The sequence below is a fragment of the Ambystoma mexicanum genome, chromosome 1p (genome assembly GCF_040938575.1).
Source record: "Ambystoma mexicanum isolate Mex_15411 chromosome 1p, UKY_AmexF1_1, whole genome shotgun sequence".
In the NCBI taxonomy this organism is placed as follows: domain Eukaryota; kingdom Metazoa; phylum Chordata; class Amphibia; order Caudata; family Ambystomatidae; genus Ambystoma; species Ambystoma mexicanum.
The window spans coordinates 105,934,705-105,959,400 of NC_090921.1; the positions used below are offsets into that span (position 1 = coordinate 105,934,705).

The window sequence follows — 24,696 nt, forward strand, 5'->3', positions numbered from 1 at the left end:
GCATCCAATGCTTTTCTGTCCGGAACTAAAGGATGTAAGATCAATTAATCTGGGCCAGTGGTACGATGCCCACCAGACTGTGTGTGCGGATGAATGGTGGCAGAGAATGTGGAACGGATTGGACATGAAATTAATTATGCCCCTTACTTCCTTCTTGGCCGTACTAGAAGAGAGACTAAAAAATGTAATTGAACGGCCTCCAGCATAAAATGTCAGGTAAACTTATGGACGAGCAGTAATGTTAAAGATTTGGTCATGTGAAACCTTTTGTAATACCATGACATGGGATGTGAGAAGGGAGGAGGATAGTTGGGGACAAATAGTAATTGTGTTAATTGTTGTTTTGTCTTGTTTGTGTAATATTTTAAAGGTTTGAATCTAAACCAATAAAATTAAAAAATAAATTAAAAACATTTAAAAAATTAAAAAAGGCCTGCAGTGTTATTCGTAAACAGTCTTCTGAAAGTTAATGGATTAATTGAATCTGTAAATGCGCTACGGATGTAATAAACATGTCAAAACCATGTGTTCCTTCAGCCACTTCATTTGTAAATACTGATCCTGGATCTGAACGTCTCGAAAACAAGCATTGACAAAGCCAACTCTTTTGGCTTGTGTTTAGGTATTAGATACCCATTTGCCCGGCACTGCTATCCCACGCCGAGCTAGTCACATTGTCCATCTGTTGTCATCTTATTGCCAGCTAGTACCATTATATCAGTGGCTGCCAGATGCCTAACCAGGCATGCATAAAAGGCAAAACTATTGACTTTGCCAATAGTTGTTTTGTTGAGTCACAGCTTAAAATGTGGTGTTAATCGTCTTTAATTCCCATAAACACTCATAAACTGGGGTGGCTATGTGGCGTACCGTAGCCATGTCACCTTGTGTCCACTTCTAGGCTTCAATTTAACAACACAATGCATTCTGGGAGTTGTAGTCTTGTTTACAATGTAACTGTTTTGATTGACGTACTAGATTATGAGTGTGTGTTGAAGTGAAGGTCAGGAATGGCTACACGGGGCTGCCTGTGACTTTGAACTGCATTGCATGCATCGTTCTTAATCGGCCAAAAGGTTTATTTATCTGTTAATTGCGTCTTGCAACTGCTGCTTGCAAGCCGGCCTACGTGGCAATGTCCACATTCCATTTGGGAGATGCTTGTCCAGTCCTGGTTTTAACTTTGCATTGTAGTACTTACACGTGGGTGCATTTTCACATTATAAATCCAGGACTACATGTCCCAGAATGCCATGAAAATGCCCAGCTTGTGCAAGCATCCGCCTAATGGAATAGGGAATGTTGGCATGGGTTGCCCTAGGGATGTGCATGGAATTTGCGTGACGTCTGACACTTATAGGGCCATCTGCCAACGAGTTTGACTAGTTCGACCATTCTGTACTTTCTGACACTTTTTAGTTTTTAAATTACAAATGGCAGACTTTGAGAAATGGAATGACAAAATATGAACGGGAAGAGCCACTCACACCGGACGCGGAAGAACAGAGCTCTCCAGTGTCCCGTGGTCATGGGTGGCGAGGCCACCCAGTCCTGCCCCCAATGGATTCTAGGACTTGTGGTTTTTCTTAAATCATAAAAAATGTAGGAAACATTACATTCTCAGAACTGCAAGCAAGCAAAGACGGTACAGCGTCTCGTGCATGGCCACGAGAAAGGTAAAAGCGCGTCGTTATGTCACAGACGACATGTGTGCTCCCAGAAGCCCTGTGGGACGGAGCGAGCCGCAGAGGAACCGCGCCAGAAGTCAAGGCTGGCGGCCTGTAATTGGAACCTGGTGTGCAGGTGTGCGCGCGGAAGTCCGCCACGTCCGAATTGGTTTCAGGTGTGGCGCTATAAAGGCGCCTTTGGGCGCTACGTTCTGGATAGCGTGTTCTAGCAGTGGTCAGCATGGGGTGGGGCACAACAGATCTGGTTTTGCTACTGTTGCTTCCGTGTGGGTTCTGCCTAGATCAGTGGGGGCCTATCCCCCCCAAAGACCCCTCCTCGTGGGGCTCCTTGAGAAACTGGCTGCCTGGATCCCACTCCCAGGTCGGCGTTTCCTACAGTGGACCATGGGTACCGTCTGGAGGCCCCGCCAGGTCCAGGGCCCTTTCGCCCCTGCAGCCGGTGGCTGTGCAGTGCCAGGAGGCTGCCATGGTGGTCACCGTCCAGAGGGACCTCTTTGGGACGGGAAAGCTGGTGCAGGCCGCTGACCTAATGCTGGGGGCAACTTTCTGCAGCTACACGTCGGCCAACGCGGATAACACGGTGACCTTCCAGGTGGCCCTGCAGGACTGCGGCAACACCTTGCAGGTGAGGCCCCTCTCTTCGGCCCCAAGTCTCCTGCTCTGGTGGGGGCGATGTTTGTCTTTAACCTTTCGTATGAGTAGGACACCATCCGCGATTTTGAGTTCCGTCGGTCGTTCGTCCAGCTCTGCAGTCCCTTGCATTGTGCGTCTTGTAGTGTAGTGCTGAATGGATGACGCACACAACGAGCATGTGCTAAAGCTGGCTATGCGCTCCGCCGGGGACTCTTGGAGGTCCGTAACATTTAAAACTCAACGTGCCCCTCTTGGCTCCAGGGGGTTGGGCCTTCCTGCTGACAGAATGCATTTTTTAAACTTTTATAAAATGAAGACTACCGCCTAAAGCTTGCTCGCTGTGGAGTCGAGAATCTCCGGAAAAATACCGCGTTTGCATTCCTCTCATGAGTTTTTTAATATTTTTTTTTTATTTTTGCCAGGTCCCCAAACACACTGCATTTTTTTAAATTAATTTTATTTTTTTTAAGGTGGTTGTGGAGGACCATGTTTGGTGTGGGCTGGGCTGGCACTTTAGGACGAATAACAGTCTTGCTAGACGGGTGCCTATAGACATGTCAGTTAACGTTCAATGTTTCGTGTTCATCAGTTGCATTGTGGGAGTTGTAGTTTTGGCACACGATTTGATATCCGATCGGTTTGTCTGTTAAGGCGACGGTATAGTGGATTTCCCTTTAGAGTCGGCCAGGGCCCCCTCCTGAAGTTGGGAGGAGTTGTTCGTCTCGTACTGCCCCCTTCCAATTAACCCAGAGGGTATTTCTCCAGACTCAACACCTGCCAGGCGTCGACATGGCCCTGTTAATATGCGTTAATCGGCCTGCCAGAAATGGGTGGGCCACCCTGGGCCTCTTTCGGTGGTTTCAGGGAGGCCTCTGCACCCTGGGCCTCTTGAGGCGTTTGCGCATTTTCTCACAGGAAAACGGTTTGGAGTTCTGAGAATGTACACTATGTGAGCATGTTGGCCTCTCTTGCTTCCCTGTCCTCCCGTGCTAACGACCGGTACGTTGTCCTCTACAACTTTGTCACACTGACTGCCTGTAGGTGCAATGTCCGTGAGGTACAGTCACTTCAACAATAACATCTGGGTGGTGACCTCGGGGCTTCTCACGGCGGGGCACAAGCGGGCGCCATTTTCTTGCTAAAATCACGACTCTCCTTAACTGCCTTATTGCCAAGTGCAGACTTGAATTACTTCTAAGGACTCAACTTTCTGCAATTATACTTTGTTGAAGGAGTAACCCTTGGCTCTCCTCTGCAAGGTACTTGGCCACATGCCTCCGGAGCACTAGATGGTACTTCATGGCTTTGGAGGACTACAGTAGCCTTCTTGTGGTTACTTGAAAACAAATGTGATGCCTGGCTATTCCAAAAACGTACAGTTTTTCCATTCAGGGTGCGGGAAGTTAGTCCTAGAAAACATAAACTGCACAGACCAGACATTTGCCAACTGCCCCCTGCATTCTATTTTCTTCATTTGGGTTGAAGTGCAAACACGAGGTGTACATTGCGGGGGTGAGGGGGGGCATTAGCTCTGCTGTACGCGTAGTTTTTCATTTTGTGGTACCAGTTGTGTAAATGCCGCTTGCATAGGTCGGTGGCCAATGAATTCCTTGGAGAGTTAACATGCCACACTGGTGTGAATGCTCGGTGCCTTTGTAGGATGTAGGTTATTTTATTTGGGAGGGAAGGGGGACTGTTCCATGCCTTTACCATTCAAATGGAAGCGGGTGGGGGGAATTGAATCCAACCTTGACTTTTTACATATGATTTTCCTAATTTAGCAGTAAGGTAGTTGCCGCTCTATAAGGTCTACTTCTAAATCGTTTGCCGTAAAATGACAGCTTTCTGTAATGCAGAAGGACGCTTATATCCGCATGAAAGCCGTTTCCCACGGTAGTGGGTGTACTGGGAGTCTTTAAAAGGGAGCCTTGGACATGTCTGGAGAGTTTGTAGGTGGGGGGTTGGCTTAATGTGCTGTTGCAGGCCCAATCGCAGAAGAGGGACTACTCCTTTCCTTCCTTCAGTGAATTGGTTTCAATAATACACCTTACACAAGCGAACCTATAGCATGAAATGGAGCATGATCTAAAACCTATACTTTATCAAAGAATAACTAATAAACCTCAACAAACTATCCTTCAATTTTTGCTAAATATCTAATGGGAGGAATGAGCGAGACCAGAAGATAGCCAATTAATGTGTGTACGCTGCAGAAGGGTCACATTAAGGGATGTAAGACATTCTATAATCTCTGGATCGTTTCATCGTGAAATAGAAGCTGGTACTTTTTTGTAATCTCACCACCATGTAGTAATGCTCACCCTGTCTATATCAGATTCAGGACCACCCTGTAACCCGGTCCGCACTCCACTGTAAATACTTGTACCCTGTTCGCTGTATATTCTATTTTTGTATGCAACTACTCAGAGCCTGGACTAATGTATGCTCTGACTGGTGTATTCTGATTATGTAACGCTGCTGTGCACATGATTATGCGCCCAGCTACCTGAGGGTTCGGACGTGCTTTATAAATAAACAAACTAAACTAACTATATAATTGCAAATACTAAATCTCCGTAGTAGGGATTTGGTTCAAATCATGGAAACTGGCTTCTCCAATAGGCATTGGGGAAATTGCATTAAATAATGGAAGGTGACTTCCCCTCCCCCCCACTTTTTCGCAGACCATGAAGAACCCCTGATAATTTATACCGGAAGACTCTTGTTCGCACCAATCCTGCTCAAAAAGCTTCTTTACAACATAATACCCAACCATTAAAAGTAGAAGCTGCCTGATGCAATATTACGTCAGTTTTTCTCTGCATGGCAGCAACTTCTGCCTTTGACTCTAGTATCTGAGGATCCAACAAAAGTGCATAACGTTGCAGTTTCCCTTGATACCAGGCCAAGCTCATGGCAAAGGGCATTGGTTGGGACACCATTTTTTTTAAAACCCTTTTATTAAAAGAGCATGCTTATCAAGGAGACAGCAATGAACATATATACACAAACCTTAAAATGATAGAGAAAAAAAAGTAGAAACATATTCAAATCTCCAGACCCTCCCGGTTAGGACACAATTGGGTAATGACGACAACACGTTTTTGGATAGCCTTTTGGTCTGAGACTTCCAGGCCATACGAGAGCAATGCCCTTACCTCTGTCTTATTGATCAAATGATCTTAATCACCCTTCAGGTGGGTCAAGACTTGGAGAAGCCCTCTCAAGGTCCAAGTATTTTGTGGGCAAAATGTGTCAAACCTAATCCCCTTTTTTTTTTTTTTGTGCTTTGGAGAAAATCTGATAATGGTGGTTTTCTCTTGGTTTACTGCTATGTTGTTGCAAACCCATTGTGTCCTAGTAGAATACCGTAATCTCCATAGGCCAACCAGAACTAACGGGCCTATACAGGAACGAACCAGGCCTCCTACTGAATCGTGCACATCCCTGTATGTGGCTGTTATGTCTTTAGTCTTACTAGCTGTTTATACCAAGTATCCCATCGTATCTGTCCGGATTGACATTTATTTGGATCAAAACCAGTGAGGGGGGTCAGAGCTGCATCCAAAAAGACGATGGGTCTGAATGTCATTTTTCCCTATTGCCTAATAGTTTCCAGGTGTCGTAGTTCCTGAATTGAATACCGTTACAGATCTGGGTGTAGTTAGTCCACTTGGTCCGATTGGAGGATACGTCCAATGTCTTGACGACAAAGTTGAGAACCTAGCCTGCCGAGTCCAGGCAGGATGATGAAAGTCTGGGCTCTTGTATAGATGGTAGATATGTAACTTTTGAAATTAGGTTTCGGTGCTCATCCACCGAATAAATGTCTAAAGTTTCTCATACCTGCACACCCTTCAGTCTCTTGATTTTGTCGCACTCCGGACTGCTCTGAAGATCACGAAGCCCAATGGTGTTAAAACAATAGGTGGGACTGACCAGCATGCATGCTCTCCTTGCAAGTTCCCACGATATACATCACACTAAGTTTTAAGGATCCACTCGTGCCTACACCCCTTGGCCTATCACGACACAAACCATCGCTGACTCCTCTTCCAAGATAGTGCTCCCGCTAGCTAGAAGGATGCCTTTGGGTGCCGCCTGGTGGAAGACCATGAATACTTGCAAAATCTGTGCCTACCGCCTAGTGTGTACTGACCAATATCCCAAGATGACCCTCGTTCCACAAATGCATGTTGTCGCATAGTAGGCCCTTGGAAGCCAAGGCTTCTAGTAGTTAAGGCTTTATAGGCTGTCTTACCCTCATAAGCAAAAACGTTATCTATTGAAAAAAGGCGTTACTTGTTTCTTGCCCCATCACCCGCCAGGCATCTCTTTAAAGATGCAGGTCTCTCACTCACTCTCAGAGGCTGATTGTTGCAAAGGATTGTAAGAAGATTCAATTCAACACTACAGCTAAGTCAATGCCTAGTCTGGGATACTGAATGGAAACCCTTATTGATATATCTTTATGTCCAGTTCTGGATGACTACCCCTATATAACACCCCTCTCTTAGAATCCCCCTGACCCCACTGAGCCAAGAAGTAGTTCTGTTTCGCAGGTTTAAAAGGTTTATTTGAAAAAAAATTGTGTGTGTGTGTAATATATATATATATATATATATATATCACTTTTATAATGAATTAATATCACACTTAAAACATGAGCAGTGAATAATGTCCTACTAGTAAACTGATTTGGTTACCCAGGAGTAGTATAAAGGATGAGGTAGCACACTTGTGAATAGGAACAGAATAATAAGGTGGTAGAGAATGCTTTATATAAGTTCAGATGGATGCAATGTTGAATAAAAAAATGCAATACAGAAAATACTCACTATGATTTCAACAACAATGTAATCACTTTTCTCTGGCAATCCACTCACCCCCCCCATTATGCAATGTAAGGAAATGAAGAGTAGCACACAGTTCTCAGACATGCAATCAAATGTAATTCAGTTCACCCCAGCAAGCTTAGACTACGGATAGAAGTTGAAACACAGGCCCAAAATGCTTTTATATGTGCTGGCAATGAAGTGAGGCACATGCTGAAAATGGTTTTAATTCCCTTTAGGAGGTTCAGGGTGAGTGAAAGATACTTGGGATGAGCTCAGGCTCCCTTTAACAATGCTCTAGGAGTAACTAGCAGGTTAAACGAATTTTTGGCAAAGGAAAGCAAGGAAGCTGCTGTTTTCACACGTGGCTGGATTTTTAACCGAATCGCGGCAAAATTCGCGAATGCGTGAATCACGATTATGGCAAAAGTATAAGGAGTAGCAAGTCGGTTCTAGGTTCGTTGAAAAGCTAAGATTCTAAGCTTTCAGAGGAAAGTTTCTAGCCCAAACGGTTCAAAAGATATGAACGATTTTGTAAAGGTCGTTTTTCGAATTTAAAGTAACTCAAATTGACAGGTGACAGCTTTTAAAAATGACATGTGACAGCTATGCGGCTGCAGAATTGACAAGTGACAGGAGGCAGTTCTACTTAGATTAAATAGATTGAATTATGTCACTGGAAACTAAGATTTGGTTTCACACCATCCTAGCTGTACTCGCAATGTATTTGGAAGGTCTAGGTCTCACAGATCGGGTCAAGATGGCTTCGGTTTGGTTTCGCCCCGGACGGTCTCTGCGCACAGCGTCTGGTCTCTGTTCTGCTGGTCTGGTCTGACACTGCTCCTGGCCCGGCTCTTGGATCTCTGGGTACAGCGTCTGTGAACAGCTCCTGGATCTTTCTGCACAGCTTTCTCTGGACACAGCGCTGATCTGCACGGCTCCTGGATGCTGCTACCGCTGTTAGGTTTGCTGGATGCTGAGGCCTGCTGAGAAGAGTTCTCAGTTTGTGGGTTTAGGCCCTTGCTTCGAGTTCTGAATCAAGTTCTTTGGAGTTTTAAAGTCTAAGTGTTGGATCTGGTAACTTCTGGATGTTGTGTGGTCCGGCAGAGCGCGTTGCAGCAACTGGATTTGAATGTCTCTATCTGTCCCAGCAGTCTCTTTTAATGTGTTTTGAAAATGGGTGTGTGCCTGGGCCTAGCTAAGCCTGCTCCTCTCTACTTGTCATTGGCCCATTTCTCCCCTCTCCCATGATTGGGGGAAGGAAATGTGAGTCAGTGATGCTGTAGGTTTTATGGGTCAGAGGATCCTCCCCTGGTCAGTTTGCCCACAAATCTATATTTGATTCAAATGCATATTGCACAGATACAGTTGTTTAAAATTACATGCACATCACATGAGGTATACTCTGTTCAAACTCTGCTCTTCCTGGGGGCTTGCATTCAGAAATGGCAACATTTTGCACTTTTTAACTGGTTTTGCAATATCGGACATTTACACATGTGCGCAAGGAGTATGGACATTAATTGATGAAGTGTCAGATTTTTAACATGCAGACATTTGGAGTGAAACCCTATTTTCCACTAGCAACCCCCTAGATCATACCACCAGGTCCTAAAACCTCTTAAAATGTGGGCAGAAAAATCACAAGAATTATGGTATCATTTAGATAATTTTGACAAGTCCGCACCATGAGTTATACATCTTTCTTAAAATCCTATTCTGGCCAACAGGGGTGTTTTTTCCCAGGTCACATGGTGGAGAAACCAGTCTATCCACTTTCTTTAAACTCAGCCTGTCCTCAGAGGGGCTGCCCCTCCCCGTTTCTGCCAAGAGGAAGCCACTTATACGACGCCCCCAATATAACTTCTGCCTGAGTCAAGGAAGGGCTTTGTTCAAAAGGAAGCCATTTACGATCCGCCCAATAAACCATCTGCCTGGGCCCAGGACAGGCCTTTGTTCAACTCCCTGTAGCTGCTCCACCCCTAATCTAATCGGAGAGGTGACAACTCCTTTTGGCAAGGGGAAGAGTGGCTGAGCAGGTTTTAACTCCTGTGGGGGTAGATGTCAGGCAGAATTCAGTTTCATTAAGCCAGGTTTCAGCTAAATGTCACTTTTTGTCCCCCAGTTTAAGTCTATTACGATTTTTACATACACATTAAATTACTTCGTCATTTCAGAGTATAGTTTTACATTGTATCCACCTCTTAGCAAGTCTTTCCTTGGTCTGGTTTTGTTTCATTTGTTCAGTTTTACACAAGTCTGGTGGGTTTAAAACGCCGGCTTTCTGATAGTGGTGAGTACTGGTAATGCAACCATTTTTTTGGGATTTAAGAAAATGAATTCCCCACAGTTCTAGGTTGCTTTTGGCAATCAGCATTGCCATTCCCAATGGTTTCAGGCTACTGTGTGGGTAGCCCAATGGTGGTTTTAGGCAGTGCCCTCCTGTGCTCACAACCTAGGCAAAAATGGGTGGCAGCCTATTCTTCATGCATTTCCCTGTGCATTTTCTGGGAAGTTCTGGCCATCATGATGTTTTCCATGCCAGTACTGCAGTTTTCCTATTCTGGCGAACATGTGGGCTTCTTGGCCATCTTGGATTTTCTAAGCCCACAGCACCAAATGTTGCAGCATGATAGCTCAAACGTGGGTCAGGACACCCAACAGGATGCCTTGCAGGAGTCCTCTCCATAATTAAGGAGGAAAAGTAGAGCTGGCTCTTACCAAGGCCGATTGCTGTCTCTTATGACATGGCCCCTCTGAGAATCCAAGTTGGCATATGGCTTTCCAACTCCTGGATCTGGAAAGCCTTGCATGACTGAGTACCTGACTGTGAAGAGTACTGTGAAGAAAGCTGATGCATTTGGTCAAGTGTGCATCCAAGACTAGCACGAAGGATGACCGGGATTTATGCTTCTCGTTTCAATGCTCCAGTTCTTGGCATTTCAGACCAATGGTCAAGTATCCATTCACTGGTACTCCTAGTCCAGACCGCCTTTAGGGCTTGGACTTCTGGCCCTGCTTGGATAAAGGCGTTTTTCACCATGACTTGTCTAGAGATGGCATCCTACATCCCAGGGGCATGTGCAATGCTTGCATGGAGCCTCACCAATGGCTAGCACTGCCTATCCCCTTCCAGTAGAGGGACTGGTCAAAGGCTTGTGATGTGGCCATTGTACCTCTGCATGGGGTCTGGGAATATCGATGCTTTATTTTTTGGGCAGGGAGTAATTGAGGGAGGCTGGCTACTGTGGATGTGGTAGGGTGGGGGGGTGGTGGGGGGGGCATGTGTAATCTTGCTGTTGACCGATATTTGTTTCCTCTACCCCTAGGTGACCCCAGAGTTCTTGGTCTACAGCTCCATCCTAACTTACACCCCCACTACATTCAGCAGCAGAGTGATCACCAGAACCAACGCGGCTGCTGTCCTCGTGCAATGTGTCTACCCAAGGTAAGTAGCAATCAATGTCTTGCACCCCCTTGTGGGCGCAGTGGCACCCCATTGACCATACATTCATTGGGTTAGTACTGGGGGTGTCTACCAGTCCTTCTGTGCCCCAGGCCCTTGGTTAGCAAATGAATCTAGTGATAGTAATTGGAACTACCATGAAGGTGTAATCCACAGCCATATGGGATGGGTGTTCAGTTCTAGGCATTTAAACCTCTAGCTAAACTGGCTACTCCTAAAGCGTCTTAAAACGTTGCTTTTGTGTCGTGAAATTCTTGTTTATGGGGGTATTCTGGTTTGACTGCAGACAAACTTGTTGGCAGACCAGGTTATGCGTCCCATAGCTGTTACTCGAGTAGTGCAGTCCTCTGCCCATCTGTTGCTCTACTTATTTGTCTCCACCAACCATTTGTTGCTGCACTTTTTTTTATTTTTTTGTAGCGTTTATTGTAACGCTACATGTTAACTTTACAATGCTATGCGTGGCTTTAAACATGGTCTCTAATGACGCTATGCATGGCATGTTGTAGGGCGGTATTTACTAATCGTTAATGGCAGCAACTCTACTTGGTCGATCGCTCTGTGTTTGCCCTGCTCGGAGTGGGAGTTTACCCCATAACTGGTTACTTCTAGGCTGGGATGAGTTGCTACTCCATGTAGTCGTGACACTGATTACCGAGGTGTAATTGTCCTGCAGGAACAGCAATGTGAGCAGCCTGGCAATCCAGCCCACCTGGACCCCCTTCAGGAGCACAGTGTCCCATGAGGAGGTGCTCTCCATGTCCTTGCGCCTGATGACTGGTAAGTGGGACTTGGGTTACGGGAGTCTGGGGATTGGTGCAGGGTATCTTCAGGCATAACCCGATGGTCTGCCGTGCTCACGCTTCATACTGGCTCTTTTTGGCTTTCCAGATGACTGGAGTTCTGCCAGGACTAGCAACACCTTCCAGCTGGGTGACGTCTTCCACCTGGAGGCGTCCGTCGACGCAGCGAACAATTTTCCCCTGCGGATCTATGTGGACAGCTGTGTGGCCACCCTCTCGCCAGAGCTGGTCTCTACTCCTCAATATGACATCGTGGGGTCTTTTGGGTAAAGGCTGGTGCAGTTATACTCATTGCCGTGTGGGAGGTGTTGTGGAAAGTGGACCCTCACTTCTACCCAAGATTGAGACTGAGGTTCTATCTGGGGGGTGGGGGTACAGGGGCAGTCAGTAATTTGAGGCATTAATTAAGCTCGCTGTTGATCTTCTGTTGTGGCACTGCTCCAGTGTCTTCCACCCCCCGTCACCTGTGGCAGGTCTCTGCAGTGTAACGGGTGCAAGTACCAGCTCCTTTCTCTATCTTTCTCCCTCTTAGGTGTATGATAGATGGGAAGACTTCAGACGCCTCTGCCTTCGTGGCCCCCAGGCCGCAACCGGGGAAACTCAGGTTTACAGTGGACGCCTTCCGGTTCATCGGTGATGCCAGACCCTTGGTGAGCTGCAGGTCTTTGGTGGGCTCTGAAAGCGTTCAAGTGGGGGTGTTAATGGAAGCATTTCATGTTTAGACTTCTGGGATGTATCAGGAAGTTTGTTCAAGCTGCCTGTGCCCCTTGCCTGAAATGGGAGTATTATTCTTCCCACCCCCCACCCTTCTCACTGATTTATGAACAGTTCACCAATCTATGGTTAAAGTGTGAATGCTTGATTTCTGTCAGGGAAGTGGTTACATCACTGTATCGATTACCCCACCCCCAGCCTCTTGGTGTAAAACAACTTGGCATTGAAAATAAACCTCCTGTAGCCAGACTCCTTGGCCACCAGACCCGGTCTGCTTTGGCAACTCGGATGTCAGAATGAGTCCATTTTGCTTTTAAATGCATTTTGAGGGTAGCTATTGTATTTGCATCTAGATATCTTTGAGGGTAGGCAATACCATAATCTTTAGTGCATTCATCCCCTTTAAATCCATCTGTATCTATGCAACCAATAACCGCCCCACTAACCGGCTTTGCTATGGATACTAGCCAAAGGCATGGCCGCGCATCTCACCCTAAATCCACCAAAAGGTGGGAACCTCAAATCACTGGCACCTTGAGGTAAGGCCATATAATGAAACAAATGATGGGGCCAAGATGGCGAGAGCAACTGGTAGAAAAAAGGCAGAGGTAACAAATCAAATCATAAGTTTTATTTTAGATTTGAGTGTAAACCTCATCATTGAACATCTTTAATTCATTTTTTATAAAAAAAACAAATCCTAAATTTCAGGCATTCACACATTCATTCAGATCCTAAAACATGGATAGAAAGTTCAAATTCAGTTCCATTGCGTTGCTAATAGTCGGAATTAACTACTATCAGTGCCCATATATAAATCTTCATCAAACAGGCTTCCTGGTAAATAGTTTCGACTTGGATGATTATATCTGTCTTCAGGATTGCAAGAACTTTTTACAAAATTCTAAAATCGAACAAAAAATTACCGACTTGTCTCTTTTCACTCAGTTGCTCCCATCAAAATACAAAGTCCAAACCCGGGGAGAGGCCTATGTCGTCTATCTCTGTACCCAACTGAGGTTCAGTTTACTGGACGGAACTATTAACCATTGATCCAGTTCCTAATATTCACAAAATGCCCAAATGCCGCACATGTCAAGGAGACCACAAAGTGTCTATTTGTAGTTTCACAGCCCCATCTACCTATGTACAAGGTTAAACGGTAAATTCAGAAGGAAAAAAACATTGTTTCCCAATCTTTAGACACTATCAATTAGTGCCAACGTACCCCCACCCCCTCTCATCCCACACCCTGCCTCCTGCATGTCTCCATTCAGTTTCAATAAGGCAAAAGACGTACCTGAGAACCACATGGGGTTCGCCGTCTAATTAGTGCTTCGGCAACCTCTGGTATATCAGAGGTGCTGAATATGGTTTTAGTTTTCAATAGTCTCTGGTGTACATAAGAGATGCTATGGTTAAGCCATCCTGCCTTACTCGAGACACACTGCACAACACCTCTGCCATAAGATGCTATCCCCATGATATAAATTCATCCTCCTGCTCTTGCATACTCTCCAGACTACCTCTCTGCACCCATCCACATTCCTGCTCGACATGGGTGACTACATGGACTTGACCACCCCTTCCTGCCTTGATATTGACTAAAAAGCACGAATGCATTCAATGAATATCCTATACCTGACCTGTCACCAGAGAGCATGCAACCTACAGGTGTGGCGACCATACCAAGTGCCATTTCATTCCCATGGTTGATGGCAGTTGAAGGCATAAACATCTGGAGAGGATGCAGGTTGCCCACCACTGGTATCCTTTGTGGTGCTCTTGGAATATTGGGTCCATTGTCTGAGAGCCAACGGTGCTTTTGTCTATATAATCCTGTTGATGTAGCCATAATGGCACTTGCATTAGATGACTGGGCGGGGGATTCAAGATCCTGGCACCCTTGCACTAGCATGTGCATAGAAACGTCATCATGTGACCCCCCCCCCCCCCGTGTCATGTGCCTCTTCTATGCACCTGGACCCTACATTGGCACTGGTTTGCAGGTTGTTTTTTTTTTTCCCCCTCCATGGGCGTTGTGTGGTTAGGGGTCTTGTCAATGAATTCCCAGATGGCAGCTCCAGGATGCACAATTTTCTTCTTACCCCTCCACCCTGCATGGGTGAGTGGGGAAGGGGGTGCTGGCTGCCCAGGCAGCTCGTAACAGGGCAGGATGGGTGGCAGGCACTAGGTATTTGGAAAGGCTTGCTGAAATACTACCAGCTGGACCCCTTGACCTCGCTCGGACTGGCTTATAGGGCTATAGGCCGATGTCCGAACCAAAAATGCTTGTGCGTGCCACGTTCAGTTTGAGTTACTTCACTATGCGGCTAATAGTTTTGAGCAGTGTTGCTGAATAAATATTCTTTAAATATTTAATTTGCATCACATTTTAAACTCCCCCCCCCCCCCCCCCCCCACCCCCCCCCCTTTGGGAACGAACAGCCTCACAAAAGTAATGAATTCCCATTTGCAACTGTGGGCCATTTTTTCGTTTGTGCCTGAATGCTAAAGCCCCAGACCCAAATTGTATGCCCCAGTCAGTGACTTCAATAGTTTGACCTTGGGCTAATGCTGCCACACCTGTGGCATTGCTTGCTGCCTCAGGCAGCCAATTACTGTTGATTGTATTCCCGCTAATGATTGGCCCTCTCTAATGCTTCCAGCTCTACATCACATGCAGCCTCCAGGTGGTCCTAGAGGAAGCCGTGCCCAACCCTTCGCGCAAGGCCTGCTCCTTCAGACGCAGCAGCGGGTGAGTTTGTTGCGCCATGTGGCTGGGCAAGGGGTTGTTTATCTTCGTTCACTCATCCACGTCTGTTGCAGGTGGACCCCAGTGGAAGGCCCTGCTGGTATTTGCAGCTGCTGTGAAGCCATGAGCTGCACACCGCCAGAGTCCAGAACCTTCTACTCCTATGCTGTGCCGCGGCGCTTTGAGAAGAGGGGTGAGTACGTTTGATGGCACTTGCATGTGTAATTGGGGCGGGGGGTGTGGGTACAATGTGAGGCTAGCCTCAGCCTGCCTGCCCTGTCCCTGTCATAGCCGGCTTAGACTGGACCTAGTTGGGTGGTGAGCAGGAGGGTGGCTTTTCAACACAAATGATGTGTAGATGCATGGAAAGCCTCACCCCACGCTTCGAATCTGGGTGCCTTTAGTAGTCGCAAGCGACATCTGGGTTAATCCACACTGATATTAAAACTTATTAGCCCGTGTTTCTGGGTATCATCAGTACCGACAACTACCCTTTGAATCCCAATATACATGGAACTCCTGGCCAGCGTTTCTTGCGTCAGACTGTGCGGGCACACCCCTACGATAAAGGCAGGCATATATATAATGTACTTCATCATTACCAGCAGGTGGGCAGTTTCATTCCCAATGACTAACGTCGAGAGTTGAGTAGTGTGTTTTGTGCATAAACCTTCCAAAGAGACTTGCTCAGGAAGTGTTCCTTGCTTACTCTGGCGTGGCCAGAAACATCACGCTGGCCCCACGTAGCAACCAGCCCATGTCGGAAGCTTGCATAATGCCATTTGCTTGCAACAGATTTAATTCTTTTTGTGCTATGCACGTTGATTTTTCTCTGAAAGCGCGCTCTACAGGGACCCCTGTCAAAATGTTCCACTTTGTAGTATATCATACAAACTACACTAGCAGAAAACGAGTGCACATTACTGTAATGTGCAAACGTTTTCTGCTAGTGTAGTTTGTATGATTTGTACCACCTTATGCTGCCCTTCACACCGCTGGGGGGGCGGTATTAACCGCTTCTAGCCTGTGCCGCTGACTTTACAGCGCGTTGCCTTCATACTTGTCCGCCTGGTCTCGCGAGAGTACTTCTCTACACAAGGCCTGGCTCCATGTATGTCACTCTGCATGACATGTTTTGTGGCACCCGCCGCTTCCTGGTTTGTACGGGCTGGCGACGGAGTCTCCTTTGCTCGTACATGGGAAGAGCTGTCTTTTTTCGGACTACAATTTTGAGCGGCTGCATGCGATCGCCTTGTATTCAAACCAGTGCCAAGATGAAGGGAGCTGCTTTCATCCAGGCAATGCTAACCCGATTTACTAGGAAGCACCCAGAAACATTTGCGCAGGGGTTCTGTTCGCCTCCTTTGCGTTGTTAGCCTCCTGTTGCCACGTGCCTTTATGTATGTTCCATGCTGACGCCTAGAGTTCAAAACGCAGAATACACCCAAATCCGTCTTCTGTAAATCCTATCTGTGCAAGGCAGGTTTCAAAACTGTGTGGAGAGTGTAGCCTGGGCTTGGCCCATACCGCATACTTGCCAACCCTACCGATTTAGGCGGTAGGATACTGCTTTTTTTAAGCAGTCCTGCCGTTTTAGTAGCAACAAATACCATTGTTTCTCTTTTTTGAAGATTCCTACAGATTTGTGGTCACAGAATGTTGGCATGTATGATACCGCCAAGATGAGGTGGTATGCTGGTCATGTCATGCCTGTTTTACGGTCACGATTAACTCTGCTGGTTTACCAGCAGTTTTGGGGCGCTGAGTAGGAGTCTAGCAGGCAGAAGGGCCCCCTACACCTGCAGGATGGTGTCCTTTCTGCTTAAGTTTACTTCATACAATCAATACATGAGCGTCTTCTGCAAATGGCCTACTCTCTGTGAACCACAACCGTATCTAGAGCCACTGTTTGTTGCCACCCCTTCACCAGTAGTTTCTTCCTGTAGACGAGAGCCAAGAAAGGGCTGCTTCTCTAATATTGGAAAATTGAGTTTCTTCCACCCTTTAGTGGCCACTTGCTCCCCTTCTGGGGTCACTGAGCAGCAGACTGCAATCCACTGCGTACAATGTGCAGGTGCTTATCCCACAAGTGTGCACATAACCTGCTCAGCTGCACACTAGTCTCGAAGGGAGTTCCTTGCATGAGGCCAACCTGCTGCCAAGAGTCTTAATGGAGACACACATGTTGCCTCCCACTTACTCCTGATCTATGAGATGTGGGATTCTCATCAACCACAGGTTTGTCGAGAGGCTACTATGCACCCATTACATGCAAATGTACCCATCCTCCTCTCGCTTGGGCTGGTTTCATGGGCGCTGGAGGAATGTATGTGCAACGGCCATTGAGCAGGCTGGGCTTTAGTGCCCACCCCCCTCCCCACTGAATCTTGAGCAATTAAGAGCTGGGACAGGACACGTGTGGAAAAACGGTGCCTTGGCTGCAGTTACAAAGGCCTGGAAATTATTGATGTAAAGCAATTCATTGTTGGTACCTGCATACATTTTAGCCAATTGAAATTGTGATTGTGGTGGGGGGGGTGGTAGTACTGCAGTGACAGTGGGAGGGTACAGCTCGTTCTCGTGTGGTTTAGGACTGCTTGTAACATTGAAGCTGCACCAGTTTTGTTAAAGTGCACAAAAGCTAAGTTTGTCCCCACCCCCCCCCGCCTCGCCCAACATTTGGAAGGATTTGCCCCCCTTGAAATGTTAGTCTAGGTGCACCACTTCCTGTCTCCTAATAAAGCCTTGTGGCCAAACTAAAGCTGATGCACCAGAAAACCTGCACCGACCTCCCGGTGATAACTCCTGGTTTGGAACCTTTGTCGGGAGGATAGGTTTGTGGCAACGGTGGGTCTTGGAAGCAAACGGTTTCGGATCAGCAAGCGCATTATCAACAACCTGCACTTTGAACTAGCGTGCGTTAAGATGCCTACAGGTTATTTGTGCTAATGGAGAGGTGTGGTTAGGTCGTGTGGTTCCCTCACAGGGGACTTTTACAGCATTTTATTTTGTGTCCAATAACATTCTGGGTTGTGTGGTAAATTATTGCCTGCACCTTGCAACGGCAGGTATATTGATGCAGTGTCTTAACGTATTACGTAGTGTTAACCATGCAAAGTCGCTAGATTGTGGACACAGCTGAAACATTCAAGGGCAAGTCATTCGTGGCTCTGATTGATTTGAAATGCTCCTGGTGTCACTTGCCCGCTGAGGCAAGTTGCCTGTAGCTTACACAGCCTGCTATGGATGCTCCTAACCTGCTGCCCCGGCGTCCATATTAAAATGCACCAACCACAACTATGGGAACAAAGCAATTGAGATTACTAGAAGGCAGGAAAATAGGGCCTCGCTCGCCACCAAGTGTAAGGGGTAGGGTGGAAATGGCAGTGCATTGGGGTGAAATACTAGGACAGAATTGCAATTCCTAGGTTCTGAAATATTTCTTTCCTTGAGTCGCATGCTGGCAGAAAGCCTGCCTAGTAGGGGGTGGTGGGGAGGAGGGTGCTGGGTTTAAATAACCAGCGTTGTTCCAGCCAGTGCCCTGGTTGGATATCCTAAGGACAAATAGTCTTCTTCTCAACACGCTTTAAAACATTTGGACTCATGTTGCCTAAAACCAACGTGGGACCCCCCGGCCCCAATGTTCTGCCCCCATGGCAATTACCCACCCCCCACCTTGAATGTAGCATTACCCTCACCCCACCTTGAATGTAGCCTGTTTGGCCCGCATGATGTGGCTAGGAGGCTTATTGGCTTTTCACTCTTGGACCATGCACACACTGTGCCCAAGCCCCCACCCCTCCCTTGGCCAGGTCCTACTCTACCTTTGTGGCCAGAAAAGATGGTGTTCCATTTACCACCCCCCCCTCCATCCCCCCACTTGCTGATCGTCTGAGACATTGGGAGGTTTCCATCTATAGCACATTTTGGGTGGAAGTGTCTACACCACTTTGTGGAGCAAGAAGGGTTGTGGAGAACTGGCTTGGCTGAGGCACCCACGACACCTAATGACTAACCCAATATGTGTTGTGTTCTCTGCAGGGGAGCCGTTCTTTGCATCCCAAGACTTTGCGGTGGGGCCCCTGCTTGTGGTGGATGATGCTCCGGTGGATGAAGGCTCTCCAGTGATGGCCATCCTTGACCAGCTTGAAGCAAAGCCTGGAAGCTTGCAGGAACTGCAGGCTGAGCTCCTGGCATTGGAGCAGGAGGTGAAATACCCATCTGCAGGGAGCAGCCAGCAGGCCACCTCCGATTCGGAAGACCTGCGAAAGGGTGACTCGCTTGCTGTTCAGCTTGGACCACTTGAGAGTAATGACCTTGCTCTGGTTGAGGACTGGCCAGAACCGGGGATGCCACTGCTGGACGAACAAGGCTTTGATGGGCAAGAATATGAAGTGGAACCAAAGGCATCCAAGAAGGACACGCCCATCCCTTTGGCTGGCCCACTGGAGGATCCCAAGCATGCAGCTCAAGTGGTGGGTGATCACAAGATTCAGCAATCATGGTTGGCCCAGCTCACACCAACGCTAGTGCTGAACAAACCTGACACTACACCCACATTTCATCACAAGGCACAGAAGGTTCAACTTGGTCTGTTGCTGGGATTGGAAAAAACGGACAATGGACCGAAACTTGACCCTGCGGTGTCTTTGCAGCTCAATCTGAATGCAAAAATTGATGGACTTGTCAATGTAGGTGCAGGACTACCAGACTCTGGCAATGATGAGCTGCCAGAAGCAGGGCAGCATAGCGGTGTGGCTAGTGGTGTGGCTACAGCGCAAGTGGTCCACAGTGGGCCTGTATTGTTCCTTGAAGAGTTTCCACCTCTGAACGATGACCCAAGCAACACACTAGAGTCCCAGATGGAACCTCGGGTAGAGCTAAAGTTGGATTACCCTGATCTGGAAGGGCGGAGCGAGACCTTTCCGTCACAGGTTCTGCAAGTAACCAATTTGGTTGAGGCCTCCATGACTACCACGGCAAATCTTGTTGCTCCATCTGAGCCCATGAAGTCTGTGCCGAATGGGACTTTTGTGGTAGGCGAAGCACCTTTGAGTGAAGAGCACCAACCAGAACATGGTAGGGACTCTAATTTAATTTTGCTTGAACATGGCAACGAGTCCAGGCCAGGACTATTTGAAGCCTGGCAAGGTGGAAGTGAGGCTGGGCCAACTCCTCCACTGCTAACCCACTATGTACCCCTGCAGAAGAAGGGGCCACTCTCTGCCAGTGGCTGGACAGGGCACACCAGTCTCGTGGAAGCCCAGCCGGCTGCAGAGGAGCGGGAGCAGCGTGTGGAGGTCATCCTTCTGGTTGTGGCCGGGGTGGTACTGATCTGCATAATGGCATTGGGAGCGTTCTTGGTTTACAGGCGTGGCCAGGCCTTTGTGTGAGTGGCATGCGTCCTACAATAAAACACGTTCCGTACTGTTTAAAAGCCTCATCTCTTACTTGCTATTTCATTGGAGGGGGTGCGAGTGGGGGTGTATGAACTGCACTGTCCTCGCCACCCTCGTCCCTGAACTACAGAAGATCCCATCTGGGGTGCTTGGTACGACCAAGCAGCCTTGTCTAATTTGTTCAATTCTCTCCAGCTCTTCTAGGAGTGCTTTTGAGAAACTACTTGTGCATGTAGTATGCAGGGTCACCATTCATGCTAGTATGCTCATTTTACCAGGTGTTCTGGTTCGTTCTTCACAAGTCATGCTTAGCCTGTTGGAAAGCACCCAGCAGCCATGATCAGCAGTGTTAACACTGCAAGCCTTCACCACAAGCAGCTGTCCCACTTCTGAGTAAAGGTGGAGTCGGCTCCAAATGGGGGCTTACAGCTGTATGGCCTGTCTGGGGTAGAGGTGGTATTAAACGCCATGGGGGGGGGGAGGTGGTGTGAGGAAAATCAATCCAGGGTCTGCACGTGGGTGGTGGGTTGGATTGCTAGAGCCATCACAAATTGGGATATTTGGAAGGGCACGTGGGGGTATAAAGGACTGAGCGCTTCACAAACCAGAAAAGGCGACAATACAATGGGCGTCTGGTTACAAACCTACACACAGCGGCAATGTAACATTGGATTAAAGATTCAGCGTTGCACCGACAGACATGTCGAATCTTACTAACTCTATAGTTAGTAGTCCCATTAGGACCCGCAAATGTTCCAAATTGTTTGACTTCAATCTGTCAGTTTCTCGCATTCCGTGCTAGATGGATTCAATGAACTTTTTTAAATTCTTTATTTTTAAAAAATCTATAGGTTCTTTTTTCCCTTCAACCGGACTCCCAACATTTCATTAGAATTGAGCAGGTTCATTAAATATCTTATAACCAGGACCTATACCTCAAGAAGACATCCACGTACATATGCACTCAATTAGTTTCCTCCCTTTCTAAGGGCAGTCTTTTAAGCTGCGCTGGTAATTAAGGTATTACACTACTCCGTTTCATCTTCCCATAGTTGGAGATCTCAGCAAGGACTGTTGCCCTGCCATTATGATGACATGAGGGCACTTTCCATAAGACCTGGCACCACAGATGACCAACATAATTCATAGCGGACAAAGGCATTGGGACAACCTAGGGGCAAGTCAAAAACCTGTTAATCCCCTCCAAGCTCGCCCAATTCACCTGCCCCTCTCCTCCCACCCATGTCGGCGGAGTGCCTGGCCATAGGGATAACTTTCATCCGGTAAATGCAGAAGAAGGCTGGCCCAGAAATTACCATACAGGTGAACAATTGGTGCTTGAAATCAAATTTCTGAAGTTCTAGGTAATGGAGCTTTGGCCTATCAAATATTAAAACCCAAATATATAAATTAGAAACCATGTCAATGGCTTCATCTAAAAGTAACTCATTTGGAACCCCCCCCCCCTTGTAGGTGTTTAAAATTTTAAATATTTTATTTTCAGTCTATTAGGTGTTGCACTAATGTGGACTTGGTGCTGGAGGCCAATGGGAGTAATAGTAGTTTGGTTGCGCAGCACCAAGTCATCCGCATAGAAGAGCCAGTTCATAGGTTGGTCAGTTTTTGGGGGACATAATCTAGAGTAGTGGTGCTAAAACGCAGCTTCATTTCAGGCCCTTGTTCGAGTTAGACCAGTCTCTCCTCGTTCAGGGGTTCCTGAGTAGTGGCTATGCTGGGCAACACTAGTTTCTGAATTCTTTCTGTACGAATCAAAGGCCATGGTAAAATATAGAAGCATCTTCAGTCCTGATTTGCCTTGGATACTAAAGTCTTAAGGACAAAGTTCACATTTTCTGCCCACCATCTGAGTTCTTGTTCCACAATTGAGGGTGACACCCCCCTCCCCCCCCCCCCCCCCCGAAGGAGATGAGCCGAGCCTATTGTGGTGATTGGAACTATCACTTTATTATTGTAATAGTGGCGGCTTCCCTCCTACATAAAATGTTAGCTAGTGGAATTGCATCCCACGTCTTGGGAGCCCTCTAATGTCATACTAGATTGCCGGTGCTATGAAAGATTTGCTATTCTTAGTAATCCAAAGACCATAGTCAACGTGTGCAGGGTCCATGAGACATGGATATCGGGTGAAAAACACTCCCTAACAAAGCCGGTGTGCTGCATCGCATCGTGCTAGTGTTACCCAGTGTTTGTACTGATCGTGTAACCCCCCTTACTCAATTCCCAAGGCCTGCAGAGCTTTCAGCCACCATCTCGGCTGTTTCTTGTGGATTTTATTTCCATTTCAAAGGAGCAGTGTACAACACACCCCCCCCCCCCTTTGCCTTGAAGGATGAACCAAAACTTTGGGTTAAAAAATCAGATCGGCATTGCAAACGCATACTCAATAGTTAAATGTTTGCACAAGGAACCGGAGCGTTTTCCAGCTTAGTTACATTGCGCAACAATTGGGATCATTTCTCTAGGAGGGCCCCGTGATCTTACCTGTTTTCTAAACGTAAACCTACATGTTCACGACTATCACAATATGGAGCGGCTATTTTAGCTGCAATGGTATTTGAGACAAAAAAATGTAATCTATAACAACCACTTACATCTCCAATTAATGCACCTTTATGACCGGCCAAGTCCTTGGTCACGCCAGGCTTTCCCTCTGGATTTCAAGGATCTGGCTATAGGTCTAAGCTACTAGTCCAAGAAACAGTTACTCACCCCAATCGAACTCACCTCCCCCCTGGAAATGTTGCCTTGTCCTTCATAACCCAGGGCAAAGCCTCCGTCGTTGCATGAAAGACAGCAACCGGATTCCCACATTTATCAACAAGGACGTTTACCATCCCAGGAGATTAAAATCACTTTGGTAGTGTTGCTTCAATACCAATGGTGTTCTGGTGCCAATTGGGCATGCTGCAGGTGGGTATCCCTTCTAAGGTGGCTACATTTAAACTGCCTATTGCCAGTGTCTCATTAGGAAGCCACATTCTGTGTCTCCCTCTGATATTCCACTGATCAGGTATCGCCTCTCATCAATTGGCAGTCATGCTCTAGTATGAGATGGCTATTCAGTGACTTGGCAAGCCAATCAAACTTGACTCGCTGTCGCCTTACGTTCCAGACCTGCCTTCCAAATATCTTTACATGATCTCCCTCCCCCCTTCCACCAGTAACTAAATGACTAGTTTCCACATGTGGGCTAGAGACGTATAAAATAAAACTGCAGTTCCTTCTGATGTTGCAAGGACATTGAGACCTTAGATGGTAGGAAGCCTTCTGATAATGGACCTAAGCCCCAGTCTTTCCCACTCATCACACTCGCCAAATCCCTATCTATAGCGTTTTGTTATTGTAACCATTTTACATGCTGTCTTTTTATAATTCTGTGGCCGGTAACAAGTCATGGAGGATTTTACCTGCATATCTTCAGCCATCCATCTTCATTGAGGACTGCATGAACGGAGACCTTAGTGCACTGTCCTGATCCACTGACCTTCTTTGGAGAGTCATTCTTTGACAAGCTGCATCCCTTGTCTGCTTATTAATATCCTCTCCTTCGTTTAGTGTAACCTTTGGACAACCCTCAGCCCATTTAGTTGGATTTGTTCCCCCATCCCTGCTTAATAGTTACTCGAGTGGTTAGATTTCGGGACCCTCTATATTCAAACTCTTGTGCCATCAGTCAAAAAGGAGATTGGGGGGGGGAACTATCCCCTTGCTCAACTTGGCTTCCATGTGTTAACCGCCCTCAAGATTCAAGGGATTTCCCGATTTGTGTCCATGTCTGGACCTCCAGATTTGTGGGTTCTCTCGGTTCATCTACGGTCTGAAGCCTGTTCACTACAGGGAGATCAATTGCAACAGGCTGAATGGTAGAGCTCAAATTACCAGTGTTGCCAACACAGACCGCGTTTTAAAACTTCTGCATCCGGTAGCTCTCTTGCCACACGCTCATTACATAATGAGCGTATTTGCTCATGTTTCAGAGAGCTTACACACCAGAAGCAAATATCTTAATTTCTGTAACCCCCCGGTCCCCCTGACATTGATCTTTAGCCTCCTCAGCCATCTCGGAAGGTGAAAGACCATATGCAAACCAGGGGCAGCACAAACTGCAGTGTCACATCCATTGCACTAGACCACAAGCATCCCCGCACATGCCTCTGTAAACCCCCCCCCCCCATCAGTGAGGAGTAGTTTGGGGTCTCTAGGGCCAGCTGGTGTGGGAGCACATCTGGGCATACCGTCCCACTACAGGTGACTAAAGCAAAACAAAAAGTGATGGCTGGAAGGTTCCGAGTTAATCGTAGCCTCTGGTGCATCTCTGGCCATATGGTGTTTCACTAAATGGCAGGGAAAGGATGATGGTCTGGAAGGTTGCCCAGAGCTAT

At 47.1% G+C, this 24,696-nt stretch overlaps 1 protein-coding gene and 1 long non-coding RNA gene across 2 annotated transcripts in view; one reads left to right on the forward strand and one right to left on the reverse strand.

Annotated features, from left to right (window-relative positions):
- LOC138462604 (uncharacterized) overlaps positions 1–24,696 on the reverse strand; it is a 214,039-nt gene that overhangs the window by 66,398 nt on the left and 122,945 nt on the right. The window lies entirely within an intron of this gene.
- Positions 1,888–20,327, forward strand: LOC138566712 (uncharacterized). The gene is made up of 8 exons (XM_069644312.1): positions 1,888–2,313; positions 10,486–10,604; positions 11,299–11,402; positions 11,514–11,691; positions 11,958–12,075; positions 14,809–14,897; positions 14,969–15,087; positions 18,936–20,327. The coding sequence occupies exons 1-8, from the start codon at positions 1,909–1,911 to the stop codon at positions 20,285–20,287; spliced, it is 2,484 nt and encodes an 827-aa protein (XP_069500413.1). The 5' UTR covers positions 1,888–1,908; the 3' UTR covers positions 20,288–20,327.

Coding starts and splice junctions, on each gene's coding strand:
- LOC138566712 (XM_069644312.1), top strand. CDS start 1,909: ATGGGGTGGGGCACAACAGATCTGGTTTTGCTACTGTTGCTTCCGTGT. Junction 2,314..10,485: donor ACTGCGGCAACACCTTGCAG/GTGAGGCCCCTC, acceptor CTCTACCCCTAG/GTGACCCCAGAGTTCTTGGT. Junction 12,076..14,808: donor TCGGTGATGCCAGACCCTTG/GTGAGCTGCAGG, acceptor TAATGCTTCCAG/CTCTACATCACATGCAGCCT.